Genomic DNA, 24,379 nt, shown 5'->3' on the forward strand with positions numbered 1-24,379 from the left:
TATATCAAGGTACAAATTTTCTCTCTTAATGAATCTATTTGGTAGTTGGATCTTGACAGTTTGATAGTTCTTCTCACAGGTAGAAGATGCCTTTTAACATTCTGTTCTATTAAATTTTGGCAATTCGTGCACATTGTAATATGTATCTCATAACAAATCTGGAACTTCCAAGGTTGAAAGACTGAGAAAGCATGAATATTGAAGCTTTTGTTAATTGTTCATTAGATGATACAGTGCTTTAGTGGTTAAATTAACTAATAATCTCAATAGAAGCTTAAAATTTTATGGTAAAAAGAAGAGGCCAATGAGATCAAAACTTCTTGTTCTTTCTAGGCTTTCCTTTGGTAATAGATGGCACGCTGAAGATCTCTATAGTATATTGATGTATTCTCCCCTAGCACCTCTTGTATTCTGAAGATTTCTATTGTGTAAAACATATAGTAAAGATTTTTAATTGCCTTTATTTTGATATCTGCTAAACTGCTATAAAGCTAGCTACAAATGTTGAGAGCATTACTTGAATGGAGGACCTAAGAATGTGCCTCAATTATGTAATCAGGGTATTGTCATGTATGTGAAGATTTCTATTGAACGCATAATTCAATAGCCCTCTTATTGTAATTAAATTGAGCCCAATAAGACTGTATGCTATCAGTCTGACTAACCACAAATATCTTAAATGGGGATTAGGTTGAATGGAGGGCCTTTAGCGAAAAGCCGTGCAAGGGATTTCAAACAATTCATTTTGCAATTGTTGGTTTCTCTTATTAATCCAATCCAAACCCATATGGTAAGCGGGGTCTTGTGACAAGCTGAAGGACCATGATCGAATCCTGCTGGCTATTGTTTTGATACGATCCGTCTAACCCCAGTTAAACTCTAAAAAAAGATATTTCAATTTTTCAGCCGTCTCTCCACCACAAGAAGGAAGCTACAGAAGGCCACCCACATCTCTGCGTAGAGAGAGAGAGAGAGAGATGGGCGGAGAAGAGGTGAGCAACAAGCAGGTAGTCCTCAGGCGGCATGTCACCGGCTTTCCAGAGGAGGAAGACATGGGCCTCACATGCACCACCATGAGGTTGAAGCTTCCGGAAGGTTCTAGAGACGTCCTGGTAAAGAACCTTTACCTGTCCTGCGACCCTTACATGCGTATACTCATGAGTGGAACAGAGATGCCTGGCTACTCCGCCCCTTACCCTATTGGCTCGGTATGTCCCACTTTCTCTTCTCCTCCGTTCAACTCCTGGTTTCCAACCCAAAAGGCTCCCCCCATTACATTTGCCGCTCTTTCTTGAGCGAGCGACACTGGTTTTCCATATTATATGAATGAATGTGCCTGCAACCATTTTATTTATGCTAGGCTAAATTTTGTTGACAAGATCATGTTAATAAGATTTTTCCACTTTTTTTTTTTTGTTCTTTGAGTGTTCTTCTGCTGAGCAAACTGGGGTTTGACAGATCCATCATTGCCTGACTGTTTGCATGCGCGAAAAAATAATCCCGTTAAGATGATGGTAGCTCATCTCTAACCTTTATAAATAGATATATAGAGTGATTGCCTCCTACGAATCAACACTCCTACCAACTGAAAATCGTGCGGCGCCGATTGGGCCCCAGCAAAAACCGTTTTTAGAGATGGTGGAGGTCAAGCAACTTTGTCTTTTGTGTTTTTTGGGCAATTTGATGCTCTATGTAGGTCTGTGCGAGTTGTTCGCACCAATTTGGGTTCACACGTACCACTTTTCCTAAACCATTCCAAACAGCTTCAAAGGGCAAAGTTTTGGGTGTTTGCTGAGCCTGCACTTACGGATTTTTTCTCTGTAGCTTACTTAGAAGAAAAACATTTATCAGATTTGGCAGTTTTCATGTTTAGATGTGTTTTTAAAGCGATAACAAATCAACAACTCATTTTTGCACCAAAACTCTTCAGATGCAATTGAAGGCAAAGAGGAAGATTTCACGGGACTCTACTTGGTAAACGGGTTGATTATTAGGGTCGTTCCGCCATTGTGGTAGGCCCTTGTAGAAATAAAAATCATCTTTTTTTTAATGGTTTGATTCAAAGCTTGGTTTTTAGTAAATATGCAATGATAAATATGTATATAGGTTTAGATTTAGCAAAATACATGTGCAACTGTGTTTTTCATAAGTGTTTAAGAAGTTTAGGACATAAAACTGATTAGTAGCTACTAAATTTCATACACACACTAACAATTCTACCTACAATTTAGTTGGAATTTCACAATCCAAGTTGTTTTGACTCAATCTAATCTCATAGATGTATTCAGCGCTGTAGATTCAGTGAGAATCAACTACTGGATCGTGCTTTTTCAATTGAAAAACATTTTTTTTTTGTGTCAAGAAAAATTGGTTTTTTTATAGCCATTGACTTTTGTATCACCAGAAAAAACTATATACAGGTCAGATTCTGGAGATTCGAAAGTCGATTCCCACTAAAAGCAAGATGTAGATCACACTGATAGGGTCAGTTCTGCAAAATAACCCCAAAAAAGGAAGTTTGCTAAGTCGTTTATACAAACAATTGTAGCAGTTAACCCTATATGGTTCCCTCTTCAGATTTGCAGAACAAATGGCTTGGAATAGGACGTTACTTCAGTATGCCCCTTGTCCCTCTAAAGAATGGGCTATTGTACCTCTTCTATTTGTTTATGTTCCAGTTATTAAAAAGTTCGGCGAGTCACACTTGCATCTAGAAGGAATCGATCTCTTCACCGCTGTCAATCGATTCTTGTTGAACCGGGCACCTTCGCAGGTTTAGCCTGCGCTTGACCCAGAGAAATGATTCGGAGAAGAGACTCCTTGGTAGTTGGCTACGGCATGTGGTTGCCGTAAAGAAAGTTGAAGAGTTGTGTCTCGAAACTCGCCACGTTGACAAACCAGTTCCTAAGTTTTTTGGCTGTCATGCCCATTTCAGCGGGCCTCTTTTTTTTTCAAGTCCAAAAGTTGGACATAAATGACCCTGGGTGCGTTGACCACACCCAGGGTCAGGTTGACTGCACCAGCTGCCGCACCCGCACGCACACCCACATTGCGTCGCGTCGACGCGGATGCGGCACCTGGTTGGCCGAATCCCTGTGACATAGCACATAACTATTGAGTATAAATCACCTTTTTTTCTTCATTTTTTTAGATTTTTTTTGCAGATCGAACCTTATGGATGTGATCTACAAGGTTTGTTTTTTAGAAATTGAGTTTTGAATCATGTGATTGTGACATGTAAGCAGATTTTTTAAGGACTTCAAAATCAACGGCCCACAATGCCCTAAAATTTTACAACTCAAAAAATCACATTTCTAGATTGAAATATCACAGTCCAATGTTTGATACTTAGCAAATAAACCGTGCTGAACGCATCTATGTGGTCACATTGATCGATAAAGCTTCAATAGCACCAACTATTACAAATAGTAACACACACACACACACACATACATATATATATAAGAGACAATGAGAGCGATCATCTTCTAACATGTTCCTTTGCCTGTTGTTAGGTCTTATGGGGCCATGGTGTGTTTAGAGTAGTGCACTCAGGAAACCCCGATTTCAAGGTAGGGGACTTGGTATGGGGAGTCACTGGATGGGAAGAATACAGCCTGATATCAAGGACTGATCATCTTATTAAAATCAAGGACACCAGTGCTCCACTGTCTCACTATACTGGCCTCCTAGGTATGATGAGTGTTTTTTCTTTGGTTTATTCTGCACATTTCTTGATAAAACCTAGAGTGGTTGGCATAGCCAACAGTTACTACTTTGGGATTTTATCAACTCAAGTGCTATGCAGCTTCTTTCAAGGAATTATTAGCATCCTTTTTCTTCCGAGTAATTAATTGTTTTGTAGTTGTTAGTGCTTTAATTGCAATGGATGTTTTATGGGGTTTAGCACATCACACACACCTGTAATTACGAGACCAATGCTGACTGTTAAACTGATATGGGGTTTGTAGGTATGGCTGGATTCACAGCTTACATTGGATTTCATGAGATCTGCTCCCCCAAGAAAGGAGAATCTGTATATGTATCAGCTGCAGCTGGGGCAGTTGGGCAGCTTGTTGGCCAGTTTGCCAAGTTGTTAGGTTGCTATGTCGTTGGGAGTGCAGGTAGCAAGGAAAAGGTATTCCATTTAATCTCATTTTGATATAATATGTTAATTTCACTTTACACCTCAAAGTGCTTGAGCATTCTACCTTTGCAATGCACTGAAATGTCAGGTTGACCTCTTGAAGAATAAGTTTGGCTTTGATGAGGCATTTAACTATAAAGAAGAACCTGACCTGAATGCTGCTTTGAAAAGGTGTGTGCATATTTATGTGTTTGAGACATAGGACTTTGGAAGCTGACAAGGTCGCTTGAAAGTAATGACGATCACATGCACTCACTCACACACGGATGCAGAGAGACACTTTTCTATAATTATGTCTTTATTTGCTTATCAATTGCAGGATTCAATGCTTAGTCCTCTTTTTCTGTTTTCTAGGATGAAGTTGGTATCCTTGAACGATAAATTTCTGAGTTGTTTGTGTTTGAGACATAGGACTTCCGAAGCTGACAAGGTCGCATGAAAGCAATGATGATCACATGCACACAAAACTCACACACACATGTAGAGAACTTTTCTGTAATTATGTCTTTATTCACTTATCAATTGTGGGATTCAATTGCACTTCTCTTGTACTTGTTGGTTGCTTAGTCTTCTTTTTCTGTTTTCTAGGATGAAATAGGTATCTTTGAACGTTAAATTCCTGAATTGTATGGTTGTTGTGTTCTGTCTTTAGTGTAAAAACTGATTAATTTGTATGCCTTCAGGTACTTCCCTGAAGGGATCGACATTTATTTTGAAAATGTGGGTGGGCCTATGCTGGATGCGGTACTGCTAAACATGAAACTCCATGGCCGAATCTCCGCATGTGGGATGATATCTCAGTACAATCTTGAGGAACCTCAAGGCATACGTAATCTGATGGTTGTTGTAACAAAGCGCATAAAGATTCAGGGTTTTATTCAGTCTGATTACTTGCACTTGTATCCTCGGTTCCTGGAGACGACCATTCGTTACATCAAAGAACAGAAGATAACATATGTTGAAGATGCGGTTGAAGGCTTGGAAAACGCCCCTGCTGCTCTAATTGGACTATTCAAAGGAAGAAATGTGGGCAAACAGCTAGTTGTCCTTTCTCACGACTGAATGTTTAGTCACAATCCCTGGGTGATCGTACCGCTTGAAAACTAGTATTTGATGTTTTGCAAGATGGGCATAGGAGTTAGTTATATCTAGTAGTAGATAAATAATGGCTGCCCTTGTGGCTGTTTAAATGGATACAGTACCTACTAGGATCATGAGTGAGGATGTTGAGCCTTCTTACTTCCGATCATCGTTGTTCTTTCATGAAGGGTTCATGTTTGTCAAAGACTTATCTATAATTCATGTTGGGCTTTTGTTTGCCTCGTATGCCTAATCTACATGTTGTCTTGCATCATCATCATGCGTGCACATTCTTCCTTAAATTTTTTTTTGTCTATTTCTTTGTGTGTTCATGTCCCCTCAGGGTGCAAATATATTGGGGGGATGCAACTTTCTAGATGGTCCACTTTGTCCAACTGCCTACCAAACATGCAGTGGCCACTTTTACAGTCCATACCAAACCATTCTAAGGTTTGATTTTCTAACTGAACCATGTTTGAACTTTGAAGTTGGACCATTAAACAATCTGTGATCTTTGATGATATTTTGAACACTAAATTGGGATGATCCTCTCTCTCTCTCTCTCTCTCTCTCTCTCTCTCTCTCTCTTCTCTCTCTCTCTCTCTCTCTCTCTCTCTCTCTCTCTCATGAGGACAAAAGCTATAACAAGCTTCGTTTACTAGCCAGAGGGAAATACTCCTGCCTGTCTACAAAGGTGGAATCATGCCTCCAATTATATCAATTAAGTTCAATAGACGATGTATATCATGAATCACAAATATCGATGCTATTTTAGGAGTATGACGATTTTTTTGCCATATTTTAAAAAGCCCTTGTATTCCTAAAATATTTATGATGATTTTCAGAGTACCACTATTTTAAAAATATTATGAATTTTTATTAGCAAGCTGGGGTTTAGTTGTGTTTTACGTTTTATTATACTTTATATATTTCTTTTTTCTTCAAATTAGTATGTCAATATTTTCCCGCAAAATAAAATTTCTAATTACAACAACAAAAGAGACCATTCGGGGCTTTTTTATGTGCCGCTAATGATCACTGCCAGTACTTTTTAAGAGTCGAATGAGTACCGAGCAAGTCTGTGTCGCTAGTAATTAGTGATGCTTAGAAAGTGCTGCAGAAAACTATGGCCTTTACTGGCGCTTCTCAAGCACCGAAAAGGCTTGCCGTGGTGAGACCCAATTGGAGTTTTGGCAGCACTTTTAAAGACACTAAAGGTTGTAACGTTCCAAAGAAATTTAATGGCACTTGACGCTAGGATGGACCAGGCCGTTGACCAGGCCAGCCCGGCCCATTTACTATCGGTCCAGGTTTTGGTCTGGTTCTTAATGGGCTCGGGTTAGAAGAGAGGCCCATTGGCCCAATGGGCCAATGTGAAGTGGGCCGGGGCCGGGTGGGCCCAAATAAGATAATTCCTACACAAAACAATCCTACCCAACTGTGTGTGCAATTGATATGATTTGGTAAAATTAATTAGGTAATTAAAAGTAATTAACAAGTTCTCATGTACCCAAGTTACTATGTGATTTCTAGTTTCCATAAAAAATAACTTTACTTTATTTTTTGTTTTTTTATATAACTCAGGCCCATCCGGCCGGGTTTCGGCCTGAGTTTGTTTTTTTCATTTTTTCTAGTTTCCAAAACTTGCTAGTTTGAATTTTTCATTTTAATTTTTAAGCTTTCCACTTTCATTTGTCTTAATCTTTCAAGGGTAGCAAATTTTCTATGAACCATTCAACATTTGCGCTCAGTTTTATCTAAAGCGCAACTCAAAAGTTATGTCTGAGCAACCACCACCCAAACATTCGCTGGTTTGATTTTTTGTTTTTATCTATTCACTTTCATTTTAATCTTTGTAGGTTTGCAAATTTTCTATGTAACATACAACATTCGCGGTTTCATAGTGTTTTGCAGCGCGAGTTGTTTATCGTCCTCAACCCATAGTATGATTACCAGCATTCATTTTTCCTAAATTATACCATATTTCACACATTTTCTTCATGATTTTTTATTTAAACACAAACAACTTACAAAACATTTACAAACAGAAACAAACAAAGATGCCTACAATCCAAAAGCATTTACAAAAGGTTTCTTTTTCAAATAAGAGGGGCACTACAACAAATTATTAGATCAACATCAACATACATTTAGTGTCTGGCTCGTTGAAATTGTGGCTGGACAAGTATAGTGGCAGTCAGCATGTGGAAGCCGCAGCTGATTACATATTGCGACAAATAAAATTACTGCTGAATGTAGAATTCATTTAGCGCTGGACTTTTCTTTTTGGTGCTAATCCCCTTTTTTATCCTTTTTTTTTTCATTTTGCGCTTACCTTCTCTCTCTCTGTTCTTTCATCCCTACCTGTTGTATCATCTCTCTCTGCAATTCGATCCCTTGGTCATCCCTCTTTCTTCCTTTCATTTCTGGTCATCAGAAAGGACCGTTTGATAAGGGGACCCACATATTTTGGATCATTAGAAAAGGGGTTGCAGCTCAGATTGTCTCAGAGCCACCATTGTTGTCATTGGTGATCTCTCTCTCTCTCTCTCTCTCTCTCTCTCTCTCTCTCTCTCTCTCTCTCTCTCTCTCTCTACTGTACCAACAGAGAAGAAGAAACCCATCTCTTCTTTCCCTCTTAGGGTTCAGACTCAGGTCTTGGCTTGGTTAATTTTGCATGATAGGGTTCAGACTCACAGTTATTTAAAGAAGTTGAGCTTTCAGTTCCCAAGTTGGTGTGTGCTGTGTCAAGCTGCTGAAGAAACTACTTTTCATTTATTCTGGTTCTGCCCAATCTTCATGGCCCTATTTAATAGCACGTGGAGATCTCCGAACGTAATTGTTAAAGAGGAGTCTTTTGCGCTTGATCTGCTCCTAGGCCCTATTGAAATTAGACGTTGCAAGCGGTGGAGACTGATCTGGAAGACATGGTTGCTTACTACTTGGTGGTTTGTTTGGATGGCACGCAATGATGCTACTTTCCGTCAAATTCTGGTCATCCTTAACAATCTTGTCCATAAAATCTTGGTTGATGTATACGCGATTCTACGTATGCATCTTAGAGACCTCTCCTTCCGTCTGAACAACGTTCACTCATCGGTGGTTCCTTCTTTTCCAGAGGATCCTGGTTGAGCTTGGCTTTGTTGTTTGTTGCTAGCTGGTTGTAGTTTCTTTTTCTTTTCCTTTTGCTTTTGTTTTTCTATATTTTAGTTTTGTTTTCTATTTTGTTGGGTTCATGGGTTCAACATTTTGTTGATCTTCATGTGTGATAATGTTGATCCTCATTCGGCTCTCTCTCTCTCTACTGTACCAACAGAGAAGAAGAAACCCATCTCTTCTTTCCCTCTTACTGATTTCATTAATGACACCATAATAGAAAAATCCCTCACCTCCATGATTCATATTCATATGTAAGTTGGATTCAAGTATTTTATCCAAAGTAAGGATTCTTACATTATTATAAGAGAATCCAATGACTCATAGTAGTGGGCCAGGAATCATAGGACCCACTTAAGTAGTAGGTCGTGAGTTATGATCCATTTAGTTAGTGGTGGGTCCATAACTCATTGGATTCTCAACATGTTTGAGAATCCAAGAAAACTGATCAGGTTGGAACAAGCTACTCAGGAGAGGTTACTTATCCTAACTCTTGCTTGTGCAGGAAACATGGATATAAATCCATGAAATTGCCCCTGAAGCAGGCCAGTTAAATCCATTATTATTCTCTTCTCCTCTATCGACCTAATCCCTCACCCGCACTGCGCATTCCACCGGTCTCAAATTTCAACAGTGGTATCAGAGCTTCGATTTAAGGTGTGTGTAGATGCTCGTTGTTGATCGTCACTCAGAGTAACCGATCAGAGCAATCCTCTCAAGAAGGTGGAGTTGTTGGAGGCTGATGTTGCTGCTAACATCAAGGGCAGTAGAGAACTCCCTTCGTCATGTGGTCACCGATCTTCGACGATCCCTGTTGTCAACGACAAAGGAATCGAAAGAGAAACCCCCTCAGCATCATTGTCGACGTCAGGGGTGGAGGAGACCCTTACGACAGTGTTGTTGTCGCAGTGCCAAACAAAACTCATCGGTCATCGGCAGAGTCGCCAAAGCTCGACAAAAAAAGTCACAGGAAAGCCCCCTTTCGATTAGGGTGGTCGACGTTGCCGACCGGTCTTACATCTTGAACATATTTGGAGAAGGAGACCCCAAGTAAGGAGAGAAGATGAGTCGAGTTGCAGAGGATGAGAAGGAATAAGACGCCATGCTCTTCTCTTCCATTTCCTAAGGAGGAGGTGTTTAAGGAGTGAGAGAAAGTCTTGATTGGGATCTTGGAGGATTTCGGGGAAGCCGATCCATTTTTGTCATCGCCACTAGCATTCTCGTGGATTTTCATATGCTCAGGGGTCCTCATGAGCTTCGCCCTCCTTGACCTAGAAAACCTCGAGGGGGGGCTCCAGGCCGAGGATATCGTGGGGGACTCACTGCTCTGGTTGTTGCTCTGGGCCACCACCATGGGGCTCATCATCCAGTTGTTCTTCGCCCAGCTTGACACCGCCATCATGCGGCACCTAGTCAAGCTCTATAGGGACAAATGCCCAGCGGCGGTGAGGGTCTCGTTGTAGCCCATGGCAGAGATCACGCTCATCAGAGTAAATATCCAGGAGGTCATCAGGAGCGCCATTGCCATCAAGATCCTCAACAATGGGTTCCTCCACCTCTGGGCTGGGGTGCTCATTACTGCCATTGATAGGTTTTGGTGTGCCCTCATTGAGGGCCACGATCGATCCACCTTGTCCACACCCTAAAGATGCAGCGATCGTGATAGGTTTTAGTATGCAAACTGCATCTTAATATATATGGATCTGAATTCAGTATGGTTTGAATTGATCAATTTTTTATGGATCAAGTTTTATTAGACTAGAATTCATTAGATCAGATGTTTTAGATCTAGTAAGGTGACATAAACCTTGGTTTGATCTGGTAAAATAATTTAGATTCAGTTGAACCTGTATAGATTTGGATAGATATAGTTGAATGACTTTAGATCCAGACAATGTTATTGGATCTTGTTGAACTTGAATAAAACTAAATATATCCAATTAATAAGTTTTGGATCCATAAAACATCATTGAATATACTTGAACTATTATTATACCTGAATGGGTTATTTTATGAGTGTTTTGAGGTTATTTGGATGTTGAGCAAATAACTCAACATGAATCAAGTATTGAGATCCAGTTTGAATTTGGTTTTGACTCAAAGTTGATAGTATGATATGAACTCAGTTATGGTTTGAAGCATGTATACTTTTGGATACTTCTTTAATTGGGTTCTCTTATTGAGCCGATCTAGTATTGGATTCAGATAGTATAATTTTTTGATATGGAATATGGATCTAGATTTGATTGAGGTTTTGTATTTGATGTAGATAGTAAAATTCTGAGATATGGGATATGGATCTAGATTTGATCTAGGTTTTGTATTGAATTCAGATACTATAATTCCTAAACATGAGATATGGTTCTAGATTTAATCCAGGTTTTGTGATGAATTCGAAAAAGTATAATTCCTGAATATGAGATATGAATTCAGATTTAATCCAAAATTTATATTGGATATGGATAGTATGAAGCCAGATATTGGATATAATAATAATATATTTTGTATGAGCCCCGGTTTGACCTAGATAGATCCAGATACGTATAATAATGGATGTGTGATGCGGATCTATTTGAATTTTTTTAAATATAGATTATGTTAGTCTTGATAGATAACATCTCAAGTCAAATTTTGATATGGACTCATATAAATCCAATAGATTTGGATCTAGATTTTTCTAGTGGATCTGGTAATGAATCTAAACTTATATGTTCACGAGCTTATGGTTTGATTAAAGCTTTGAAATTGGTTTATCATGTTTGGCATATGCAAATGGCAATGGGATAAATCTCATGAGATATTAATCTGCATATATATTGATCCAAAATTATTAGGTGATAATTAACTTGTTCAGAATTTAAGCATGTTGCATATGATAATGCACATGGATGGTAGGAATATGGACTATGGTGAAAGTTTAAAAAGTGAAAGTATTTTCTATGTTTGGCAAATCATATTTTTATCATGGATCTATGAGTTGATGAAAATTCATATTACTCTACTAGTGTGCATGTGAACATGATGATATCCTATGGTATGGTCATGGAAGAGCTATAAGAACCCTATAACTGACTAAAGTAAGACCCCAATATAATGTATTTATTTGAATATAGTATTTCACATTAAGGGTTATAATTTAAACTATGACATGATGAGAAACCTATATAGTTATGTGAAATTAGTGCATATAAGGACAATGTTATGACTAAACCCATACCATATGTGGAAAGTATCATGATTCATATGAAAAGCCATATGACTATGTGAGAAATAACCCATAGCATGTGTGAAAAATATTATACTTGAAAACAAAGGAAATTCACATGGTTATGTAGGAAATAACTCATAGCATGTATGAAAATCTCATACTTGAATATCAATGATGAAAATATCCACATAACTATGTAGGAAATAACCCATAATATGTGTGAAAACCTTGTACTTGAAATTGAATGATGAAAAAAATCACATGATTATGTAAGAAATAACCCACAACATATGAGAAAAATATCATTGATGAAACCCTTGGAATCATGCATGGTTTATTGGGTGAATGTTTTTATCATGAAGTGCTATATATGATACATGATTCACCAGTTATAATAGAATATGAGTGTTCACCCAATATGGCCAAGTGAAAGAAGTTGGATCTTGATAAAGATCCATGTGACCATTGGGTCTCACACATGGAACTCATAATTCATATGTAAGTTGGATTCAAGTATTTGATCCAAATTAAAGATCCAGGTATTGGATCCAGAATGTATTATTGGATTCTCATAAGTGAATCCAATGACTAAGAGTAGTGGGCCAGGAATCCTAGGACCCACTTATGTAGCAAGTCCTTGAGTTATGAGCCACAGAGTTAGTAGTGGGCCTATGAGTCGGTTAAATCCAATTTCATTCTCTTCTCTCGACGTGGTCCCTCACCCGCACTGCGCACTCCACTGGTCTCAAATTCCAACTAAATGTCATAATAGGGGATCTGAAGTGGATCTTTGAGACAGATCTTGGCTTGGTGTCATAATGATGCCTTACAAAGTATCTGTAGTGGTTGTAAGCTGAAAGTTCTTTGTGAAATGGGTTTCACACGTTTCTTGTTTCTTCTATTTTTCATGTGTTTTGATGAATGCATAGCGGTTGTTGATGCAACAACATAATTTCAGGAATGTAGTGTGGGTGTCTTCAAAATGGTCAAAGAAGAAATTGAGTTTGCAAAAACTCAGGTAACATCTGCAAATTAATTATATATTTATTGTATTTAAAGTAGTTTAGTAAATGATGTGGGAAAATCAATTGAATTCCTGGTTAGGTTGCATGAGAATTGAAGCTTATGCTACTCCTAATTGTTTTAGGAGAGTAAAAGCTAATGGCAATATATGTATTTTTCCCAAGCAGCTTTTGACATCTTGTTGGTAGCAAAAGTCGTTCATATTAGACTTTATCATTGTTTTTTTATTGGATATTGTTTTTAATGTACCTTATCTTTTTGGGGTTGTCTCTTCTATTGTATATCATAGAAACACCGAAACTGCAATGATGTGTATCTTTTCAAGTAGCCTTTGGCATCTCATTGCCAACATAAATTGTATATACCAAGGTTGTATGTATCATATTGTTACCTGTATCAGTCGGGCCCAAAGTAACATCGTATTACATCATAAATGTATTGTGAATTTTTAATAAAAAATTCAAAAAATTAAGAAAAAAAATAGCAAAATTTTTAAAAACCCATATCACATGAAACAATGATGAATTGCACAAAATACAACCATAAAATCACATATGAAGCATTTATGTCTCTATGAGCGACATAAGACATCATCAAACATCAACTAATATAGAATCATAGATAATATTGCATGCATATATTATAAGAATAATGCAAAATGTTAAATATACTGTAATTAAGAACATGCTACAAGAGTCATACTTGCATACTATATAAACAAAAATATTATGGCAATAGTTGTACTCGATTTTCAACCAATTTTTATTCATTACTTGAGTGTCCTATTGTCATACTAGATCATCTTATGTCTTCTTTGTTGGAGGATTGTGGAGCCTAATTTCTACCTTGGTATTAATATTTCACTATAAATTTTTGGTAAGTTGGAGGGCAAAACAATGTACTTGTCACTGCATTGTCAAGGCGTATCGCTCTTGTCAGTGATAGACCTGCAGTGATCTTTGGTACACATCCTCATCCTAGAGAGGATTCAAGCTCCTCTATAGTAGCTGTAAGCTAAAAGTTCATATATAGTTTCTTGATTCTTCTATTTCCTTTTCATGTGTGTGCAATATGTTCCCTGTTTCCTTTTCTATTTTGCCCTTGATCTTAATTGTTTTGTTGTTTGCATGATTTTACTTAATTTTTATGGATTCAAGCAACATCGGTACCAATCAATTAGATTTCAGTGATGGCTTTCCATTTGTTTTTGTCATCTTTGGTTATTCTTGTTGGATCGGATGTTATCCCTTTTCTTGTGTAAAGTTATGTATGAAGCAGGATAGTAGAGATTTTACTTAAATGTGTTTGTTGGATAGGATGTTATGCTTTTACTTAATTTTTTTTTTATCCCTTTGAAGCAGGATAGAAGCGATTTATGTATGAGTCGGTATATTCTTGTATAAGGTTCTTGCACTACATTTTCCACTCTAAATGTGTTTGTTACCCATATCAGATTCATTTCTTATTCTATGTAGGTGAAGTGCTTATTTTGTAGAATTGAGGGCATGGTTAAAATATGGACTTGTTGCTGCAATATAGAAATCTAAACCATACAGGTATGTGCAACATATAAGAGAAATAAAAATACGGAGGAAACCAAATGAGAAACTGAAATTCTGATATTAAACGAGGGAAGAAAACATGGTCCTATTTGCCTTCTGTCATGTTTAGAGGGTTAGATACAAACACTGGTGTTTGTATACAGTGCCTACATGTCAAAATTGTGTGTTTACAGTTAGAACTTAATAAGCTCATGAAGGTTTGAGGTCAAATAAAAGAGCAGCAAGGCACAACCTTCCCACGTCACACCAATCCAATCCATCATTCTTCACCTTCTGAGAAAATCCTCTTTTGAATTATGACCAAGATAAAGGCACCCTAGGTATGGCCTTGGAGTTTTACGTTATTTGCATGATGACCATAGCTAGGTATGGCAGGATGAGCCAACGCGACCAGGTCTTTGTGCCCGGTGTGGTTTCTTCGGGTTATAAATCGAAAAAAAAATAAGAAGGCATTACCTTTAGATAATTATCTTTAGATAATCTACCCCACATTTTTTAATGCTTCAAAGACAAGGAGAAGCTTAATGCACCCTATACTTGGGTTTCCAAATCCTAAATTCCCAACCGGAGATATGTGTATCCTAATCCTCATATTTGAAATCCAAGACTCAGATCTCAACATTCAAAACATACAGTACCAGTTCAAGCTCATAAAACAGTAGTTGTGAAACATCATCACATCCAACTATAGTGCAACCCAAGCATGGAGGAACTACTAACTATTATTGTTGCTCAACTTCTATACCTTCATGCAGTTGAACCTATATCAAGGTACAAATTTTCTCTCTTAATGAATCTATTTGGTAGTTGGATCTTGACAGTTTGATAGTTCTTCTCACAGGTAGAAGATGCCTTTTAACATTCTGTTCTATTAAATTTTGGCAATTCGTGCACATTGTAATATGTATCTCATAACAAATCTGGAACTTCCAAGGTTGAAAGACTGAGAAAGCATGAATATTGAAGCTTTTGTTAATTGTTCATTAGATGATACAGTGCTTTAGTGGTTAAATTAACTAATAATCTCAATAGAAGCTTAAAATTTTATGGTAAAAAGAAGAGGCCAATGAGATCAAAACTTCTTGTTCTTTCTAGGCTTTCCTTTGGTAATAGATGGCACGCTGAAGATCTCTATAGTATATTGATGTATTCTCCCCTAGCACCTCTTGTATTCTGAAGATTTCTATTGTGTAAAACATATAGTAAAGATTTTTAATTGCCTTTATTTTGATATCTGCTAAACTGCTATAAAGCTAGCTACAAATGTTGAGAGCATTACTTGAATGGAGGACCTAAGAATGTGCCTCAATTATGTAATCAGGGTATTGTCATGTATGTGAAGATTTCTATTGAACGCATAATTCAATAGCCCTCTTATTGTAATTAAATTGAGCCCAATAAGACTGTATGCTATCAGTCTGACTAACCACAAATATCTTAAATGGGGATTAGGTTGAATGGAGGGCCTTTAGCGAAAAGCCGTGCAAGGGATTTCAAACAATTCATTTTGCAATTGTTGGTTTCTCTTATTAATCCAATCCAAACCCATATGGTAAGCGGGGTCTTGTGACAAGCTGAAGGACCATGATCGAATCCTGCTGGCTATTGTTTTGATACGATCCGTCTAACCCCAGTTAAACTCTAAAAAAAGATATTTCAATTTTTCAGCCGTCTCTCCACCACAAGAAGGAAGCTACAGAAGGCCACCCACATCTCTGCGTAGAGAGAGAGAGAGAGATGGGCGGAGAAGAGGTGAGCAACAAGCAGGTAGTCCTCAGGCGGCATGTCACCGGCTTTCCAGAGGAGGAAGACATGGGCCTCACATGCACCACCATGAGGTTGAAGCTTCCGGAAGGTTCTAGAGACGTCCTGGTAAAGAACCTTTACCTGTCCTGCGACCCTTACATGCGTATACTCATGAGTGGAACAGAGATGCCTGGCTACTCCGCCCCTTACCCTATTGGCTCGGTATGTCCCACTTTCTCTTCTCCTCCGTTCAACTCCTGGTTTCCAACCCAAAAGGCTCCCCCCATTACATTTGCCGCTCTTTCTTGAGCGAGCGACACTGGTTTTCCATATTATATGAATGAATGTGCCTGCAACCATTTTATTTATGCTAGGCTAAATTTTGTTGACAAGATCATGTTAATAAGATTTTTCCACTTTTTTTTTTTTGTTCTTTGAGTGTTCTTCTGCTGAGCAAACTGGGGTTTGACAGATCCATCATTGCCTGACTGTTTGCATGCGCGAAAAAATAATCCCGTTAAGATGATGGTAGCTCATCTCTAACCTTTATAAATAGATATATAGAGTGATTGCCTCCTACGAATCAACACTCCTACCAACTGAAAATCGTGCGGCGCCGATTGGGCCCCAGCAAAAACCGTTTTTAGAGATGGTGGAGGTCAAGCAACTTTGTCTTTTGTGTTTTTTGGGCAATTTGATGCTCTATGTAGGTCTGTGCGAGTTGTTCGCACCAATTTGGGTTCACACGTACCACTTTTCCTAAACCATTCCAAACAGCTTCAAAGGGCAAAGTTTTGGGTGTTTGCTGAGCCTGCACTTACGGATTTTTTCTCTGTAGCTTACTTAGAAGAAAAACATTTATCAGATTTGGCAGTTTTCATGTTTAGATGTGTTTTTAAAGCGATAACAAATCAACAACTCATTTTTGCACCAAAACTCTTCAGATGCAATTGAAGGCAAAGAGGAAGATTTCACGGGACTCTACTTGGTAAACGGGTTGATTATTAGGGTCGTTCCGCCATTGTGGTAGGCCCTTGTAGAAATAAAAATCATCTTTTTTTTAATGGTTTGATTCAAAGCTTGGTTTTTAGTAAATATGCAATGATAAATATGTATATAGGTTTAGATTTAGCAAAATACATGTGCAACTGTGTTTTTCATAAGTGTTTAAGAAGTTTAGGACATAAAACTGATTAGTAGCTACTAAATTTCATACACACACTAACAATTCTACCTACAATTTAGTTGGAATTTCACAATCCAAGTTGTTTTGACTCAATCTAATCTCATAGATGTATTCAGCGCTGTAGATTCAGTGAGAATCAACTACTGGATCGTGCTTTTTCAATTGAAAAACATTTTTTTTTTGTGTCAAGAAAAATTGGTTTTTTTATAGCCATTGACTTTTGTATCACCAGAAAAAACTATATACAGGTCAGATTCTGGAGATTCGAAAGTCGATTCCCACTAAAAGCAAGATGTAGATCACACTGATAGGGTCAGTTCTGCAAAATAACCCCAAAAAAGGAAGTTTGCTAAGTCGTTTATACAAACAATTGTAGCAGTTAACCCTATATGGTTCCCTCTTCAGATTTGCAGAACAAATGGCTTGGAATAGGACGTTACTTCAGTATGCCCCTTGTCCCTCTAAAGAATGGGCTATTGTACCTCTTCTATTTGTTTATGTTCCAGTTATTAAAAAGTTCGGCGAGTCACACTTGCATCTAGAAGGAATCGATCTCTTCACCGCTGTCAATCGATTCTTGTTGAACCGGGCACCTTCGCAGGTTTAGCCTGCGCTTGACCCAGAGAAATGATTCGGAGAAGAGACTCCTTGGTAGTTGGCTACGGCATGTGGTTGCCGTAAAGAAAGTTGAAGAGTTGTGTCTCGAAACTCGCCACGTTGACAAACCAGTTCCTAAGTTTTTTGGCTGTCATGCCCATTTCAGCGGGCCTCTTTTTTTTTCAAGTCCAAAAGTTGGACATAAATGACCCTGGGTGCGTTGACCACACCCAGGGTCAGGTTGACTGCACCAGCTGCCGCACCCGCACGCACACCCACATTGCGTCGCGTCGACGCGGATGCGGCACCTGGTTGGCCGAATCCCTGTGACATAGCACATAACTATTGAGTATAAATCACCTTTTTTTCTTCATTTTTTTAGATTTTTTTTGCAGATCGAACCTTATGGATGTGATCTACAAGGTTTGTTTTTTAGAAATTGAGTTTTGAATCATGTGATTGTGACATGTAAGCAGATTTTTTAAGGACTTCAAAATCAACGGCCCACAATGCCCTAAAATTTTACAACTCAAAAAATCACATTTCTAGATTGAAATATCACAGTCCAATGTTTGATACTTAGCAAATAAACCGTGCTGAACGCATCTATGTGGTCACATTGATCGATAAAGCTTCAATAGCACCAACTATTACAAATAGTAACACACACACACACACACACATACATATATATATAAGAGACAATGAGAGCGATCATCTTCTAACATGTTCCTTTGCCTGTTGTTAGGTCTTATGGGGCCATGGTGTGTTTAGAGTAGTGCACTCAGGAAACCCCGATTTCAAGGTAGGGGACTTGGTATGGGGAGTCACTGGATGGGAAGAATACAGCCTGATATCAAGGACTGATCATCTTATTAAAATCAAGGACACCAGTGCTCCACTGTCTCACTATACTGGCCTCCTAGGTATGATGAGTGTTTTTTCTTTGGTTTATTCTGCACATTTCTTGATAAAACCTAGAGTGGTTGGCATAGCCAACAGTTACTACTTTGGGATTTTATCAACTCAAGTGCTATGCAGCTTCTTTCAAGGAATTATTAGCATCCTTTTTCTTCCGAGTAATTAATTGTTTTGTAGTTGTTAGTGCTTTAATTGCAATGGATGTTTTATGGGGTTTAGCACATCACACACACCTGTAATTACGAGACCAATGCTGACTGTTAAACTGATATGGGGTTTGTAGGTATGGCTGGATTCACAGCTTACATTGGATTTCATGAGATCTGCTCCCCCAAGAAAGGAGAATCTGTATATGTATCAGCTGCAGCTGGGGCAGTTGGGCAGCTTGTTGGCCAGTTTGCCAAGTTGTTAGGTTGCTATGTCGTTGGGAGTGCAGGTAGCAAGGAAAAGGTATTCCATTTAATCTCATTTTGATATAATATGTTAATTTCACTTTACACCTCAAAGTGCTTGAGCATTCTACCTTTGCAATGCACTGAAATGTCAGGTTGACCTCTTGAAGAATAAGTTTGGCTTTGATGAGGCATTTAACTATAAAGAAGAACCTGACCTGAATGCTGCTTTGAAAAGGTGTGTGCATATTTATGTGTTTGAGACATAGGACTTTGGAAGCTGACAAGGTCGCTTGAAAGTAATGACGATCACATGCACTCACTCACACACGGATGCAGAGAGACACTTTTCTATAATTATGTCTTTATTTGCTTATCAATTGCAGGATTCAATGCTTAGTCCTCTTTTTCTGTTTTCTAGGATGAAGTTGGTATCCTTGAACGATAAATTTCTGAGTTGTTTGTGTTTGAGACATAGGACTTCCGAAGCTGACAAGGTCGCATGAAAGCAATGATGATCACATGCACACAAAACTCACACACACATGTAGAGAACTTTTCTGTAATTATGTCTTTATTCACTTATCAATTGTGGGATTCAATTGCACTTCTCTTGTACTTGTTGGTTGCTTAGTCTTCTTTTTCTGTTTTCTAGGATGAAATAGGTATCTTTGAACGTTAAATTCCTGAATTGTATGGTTGTTGTGTTCTGTCTTTAGTGTAAAAACTGATTAATTTGTATGCCTTCAGGTACTTCCCTGAAGGGATCGACATTTATTTTGAAAATGTGGGTGGGCCTATGCTGGATGCGGTACTGCTAAACATGAAACTCCATGGCCGAATCTCCGCATGTGGGATGATATCTCAGTACAATCTTGAGGAACCTCAAGGCATACGTAATCTGATGGTTGTTGTAACAAAGCGCATAAAGATTCAGGGTTTTATTCAGTCTGATTACTTGCACTTGTATCCTCGGTTCCTGGAGACGACCATTCGTTACATCAAAGAACAGAAAATAACATATGTTGAAGATGCGGTTGAAGGCTTGGAAAACGCCCCTGCTGCTCTAATTGGACTATTCAAAGGAAGAAATGTGGGCAAACAGCTAGTTGTCCTTTCTCGCGACTGAATGTTTAGTCACAATCCCTGGGTGATCGTACCGCTTGAAAACTAGTATTTGATGTTTTGCAAGATGGGCATAGGAGTTGGTTATATCTAGTAGTAGATAAATAATGGCTGCCCTTGTGGCTGTTTAAATGGATACAGTACCTACTAGGATCATGAGTGAGGATGTTGAGCCTTCTTACTTCCGATCATCGTTGTTCTTTCATGAAGGGTTTATGTTTGTCAAAGACTTATCTATAATTCATGTTGGGCTTTTGTTTGCCTCGTATGCCTAATCTACATGTTGTCTTGCATCATCATCATGCGTGCACATTCTTCCTTAAATTTTTTTTGTCTATTTCTTTGTGTGTTCATGTCCCCTCAGGGTGCAAATTGATCATCTGGGCGCCATTGCTGTGTTTTTTCAGTGTATTTTATAGTCATTTTGGCTTCAACAACCATTGTGATGTTCCAAATTGTTTGTACCATTCTGCCATGACAATTGAGGAGGATCATCCAACTATTCATCATAAAGGTGGTGAGTCTATGGCAACGGATAGGCCTTGGTCCAAATCTGAACACCCAATTATATGAAATTATGAACTATACTTCAAAAAGCTGGTTACTGGCAGAGTAATTAAGTTTGAATTGCGAACCAGCCTAGGTCAATGATGAGTTTTGACCTGCTTAACTGATTCAGTCTAACTTCAAGTCCATGACCACAAATCTCTTTCTTGGGATAAATATGATTTCTTTTCTAAACCGCGAAAAATATCATAAACATTTATAGCTACAAACATAAGAAAATAATGGCAAAGCGTGTCAAAATATCAATTTTTGAGACGTTTTTAGCAAAATAGTTCCTTTTTTATTGGTGATTTGCGAAGACGGCCTTATCCCATTTTTGCAAAACAGTCCCCTGCCTTATCTGACGGTTAATGCAAAGTGGTCAAGCTAAAAGGGTGTTAAATTATCTCACGGTTAGTGGAAAGACCGAGGGTGTCAAGATTCGCAAAAACTGCTCAAGCAATGTTGCACCCAACACTTGGAGCGTGGTCAAAAATGTCAAAAGCTCTAAAAAATATGAAATTCTTAAAAATCCAAAAAGATATGGTGAACCACCGTTAAATATTAACTACTCAGTAAAAACTGTTGCATACACCAACATCTCCATCTCACCAAATTTGGTTACAACAAAACATAGATTAAATATTTTAAATAGTGCTTTTGATTAAAATGATCAAAATATTTTTTGGTTAAAAATTAAGATTTTTAACTTGTTAAATTAATTTGAGAAATCTAAATGAAAGAAATGATCCAGAAGTGACGCCACCTAGATAGGTTTCATCCAAGAATTGAGATCAGTTAAAATTTGAGTTTAAAACGAATCCAGATCGCTTTCTAAGAAAAATATTTTGAAATAAAGGAATATAAAGCCCTGGGGGTTGGACAAATGTCAATTTAAGACCCAGGTTTTTGAAATCGATTTTGAAATAAAGGTTTTAAAATCGAATCTGGATTTGAAATTTTAAGAAACCAGAGTGCTGGATCTCGAAAATGACATCCAATGACACGTAATGCAATGAAATGACATGAAATAACAAGAAATGGTATGAAATGATAGAAAATGATATGAAATTATTACAAAATGAAAACCCTGAGTGAGGGATTTGAAGTTCCGAACCCCTGGTAGAGACAAAGAATTGAACATTCTTTTTCGATAATGAAAATTGAGGATTGAACATCAGACTCGATATTTGATCCAATCCAAATATAAATTGAGTCTCGGATATAACTAAAATTTTTAGGAAGAGAACTAATCTGAGCCTTGATTAGTGGTTGTACCAGCTGGACGAATGATAAAATGAAGTTTCAGACAAGATGATCCGAGAAATGATTCTGCCCCTGCAGGGCATGGAGTGACACTGGAAATGAGGTTTTAACTGGTCTCGATTGGTTTAAACTGAATTCTAAGGTTTTTAAACTCAGAAGAACTAAAATAACACCGACTCAACTGAATTCCTAGACTAAATGATTGAGAAATAGCCCAATTCTCAGATAAATGACCACTAGAATGAAGTGGGTGATGAGACTGCATTATGTTTGAGCTGGAATGAAGGTCAGTAATACTGAGATGAACTAATTCTGGAGCTCAAACACTAGCTCAACTAATTGGATTTAGCTCAATTTTGGCTGAAATGAGCTAAAATGGGTTCCTAGACTGCGGGAAATGAAATTGAACTGGATCCAGGTCAATTGAACTTCTGGTGAGCTCAAGTTAGACTCAGGGGAATAAGGTCGACTGGAATTGACAAACTCAAGAACAATTGGCTAGGATTCGAGCTAGAAATGAGCTCATTTCTTATAAAATAGATCAATTTTAGCCGAAATGGTAAAAAATGGACATTGTTTGCTTATTGTGAGCTCAGGGGAGCTAGAAATGACTGACATTCTAACTATTCTGAACTCAAAAATGAGCTTGACTAGGTCTAACTGACATGGTGTCTAAGGTGACCTAAGGATAAAATGGTAATTTTACTAACAAAAATGGCGAAATGACACCTAAACTGAGACATACTTAGGGTTAGACTCCTACACTGACCTACAGGGGTTGGCATCTTCGAGAGAAGAGGTGTCTGAAAATGAACGAGGAAAATTTGGGGTGTTTACAGAGTCCAAGAATGAAAGCAATACATTGTGATTACAGAAGAACAAATGAAGATTTTTTGAAATTTCTCTCACTAAGATCTTCACTTATCTTTTGATGTAACTTCTTTTCTTAGCCAATGAATTCATCCTCCTGGTATAAATAAATATAGATATACTATGTCAGGTGATTGAGAGAGAGAGAGAGCAGTTACCATGGATGTAGGCACCTCCTTGGGTCGAACCACGTTAAAATGGGCCAAACCATGCTAAACCGGGTATTTCTGTTTAGTTTGCTCAAGTTTTTATCCATTATGTTTGAGACATAAGCATCATATTGCTCTAGCACGATTAGGACTTTGTCTTGGGGGTGGTTTCTTCGTGTCATAAATTTAAAAAAAAAAATACATAGTTCGCAAAGAGGAATTGGGTTTGGGTAGGGCCGAAACAGACCGTGTATGGGCTGAATCTTGGTTGGTGGGAATTTGAACTTTGGTGCAGTCAAATAGAATCTGGATGAGCTATAAATATGTAAGATTGAATCCTCATTATATATATATATATATATATATATATATATATATATATATTGACTACTAACGAAGGTAAGGAACTAATGAGTAGAAATCACTTTTTTCTTCAAAAATTTTCAAATTTTTTTGTATATCAAATGTTACCAATGGGAGCTCAGCTAGTGCAGGTCACCTTGTGTTGGGACGTTGCAAGTTCAAAACCCAATGGTATAGTTGTATAACTGGTAGGGGTTTTAAAAAAAATGTTATGGATGTGATCTACATGGTTTGTTTAGTAGTAAACTTGTTTTGAATCATGTGATTATAACAAATTATTAGGTTTTTAAAGGGGCTTGAAAATTAATGACCCACAATATGCCAAATTTTCATAACTCAAAATATCACATTTTTATATCAAAAAAGCATAATCCAAGTATTGATCCTTGACAAACAAAACATGCTTAGTGATAATGCATTCATGATTAATACACAAATCATGCATTTATGCATCTTTTATCAGTTTACATTTCATGCTTATGATGTTTCAGAAATAAAAGAGCTATGGTTTGAATCCTGCGCAATTTGGAGTTAAAATGAGGAATTTATGGCCATTTTATGGCATTAGAGTGGATTTCAAGGTGATTTGGATCTTGATTCAGTCCAAAACACATTAATTGAATCTTGAATCTAATGCAAATGTGATCAGCAAACACTTTTACCCAAATTCAATTCTTAAAATTCAAGAAACCCCTTTCTCAAATGGTGTCACCTTGTTTTTACAAATTTTATTTTAGCTAGGTCATGTTTTGGAATTTCAAAGAATATTTGAATTTAATTTATAAAATCTCTTAAGTATTTATAAATACTCCACATGGGGGATCATGAAAGAGGTCTTGAACCCCATTCATGTCAGCCCTTTCTTCTCTTTTTCCCCTCTTAATTCCTTTTATACTCTCTTTCTCTCTTTTTCAAATTTTGGAATTCCTTTTCTTCTCTTCTTCTTCTTCTTCTTCTCTTGCCATTTCTTCTCCAAGGATCCGCATGGAGATCCAATCTGGAGGTGTTCTGCATATTACAAGAAGGTGAAGACCATTCTCTT

General features: G+C 37.7%; 2 protein-coding genes across 2 annotated transcripts; both read left to right on the forward strand.

Moving 5' to 3' along the window:
* The first annotated feature begins 925 nt into the window (after positions 1–925).
* LOC149840964 (2-alkenal reductase (NADP(+)-dependent)-like) lies at positions 926–5,480 on the forward strand. Its single transcript, XM_090003499.1, has 5 exons — positions 926–1,208; positions 3,516–3,693; positions 3,972–4,138; positions 4,236–4,318; positions 4,831–5,480. Exons 1-5 carry the CDS (start codon positions 978–980, stop codon positions 5,207–5,209), a joined length of 1,038 nt encoding a protein of 345 aa, XP_089859625.1. The 5' UTR covers positions 926–977; the 3' UTR covers positions 5,210–5,480.
* A 10,363-nt stretch (positions 5,481–15,843) lies between these two features.
* Positions 15,844–20,446, forward strand: LOC149840965 (2-alkenal reductase (NADP(+)-dependent)-like). Its single transcript, XM_090003501.1, has 5 exons — positions 15,844–16,144; positions 18,454–18,631; positions 18,910–19,076; positions 19,174–19,256; positions 19,769–20,446. The coding sequence occupies exons 1-5, from the start codon at positions 15,914–15,916 to the stop codon at positions 20,145–20,147; spliced, it is 1,038 nt and encodes a 345-aa protein (XP_089859627.1). The 5' UTR covers positions 15,844–15,913; the 3' UTR covers positions 20,148–20,446.
* The last annotated feature ends 3,933 nt before the right edge of the window (positions 20,447–24,379 follow it).

Source organism: Nuphar pumila, chromosome 4, assembly GCF_984573655.1.
Source record: "Nuphar pumila chromosome 4, dmNupPumi1.hap1.1, whole genome shotgun sequence".
NCBI classification, from domain to species: Eukaryota; Viridiplantae; Streptophyta; class Magnoliopsida; order Nymphaeales; family Nymphaeaceae; genus Nuphar; species Nuphar pumila.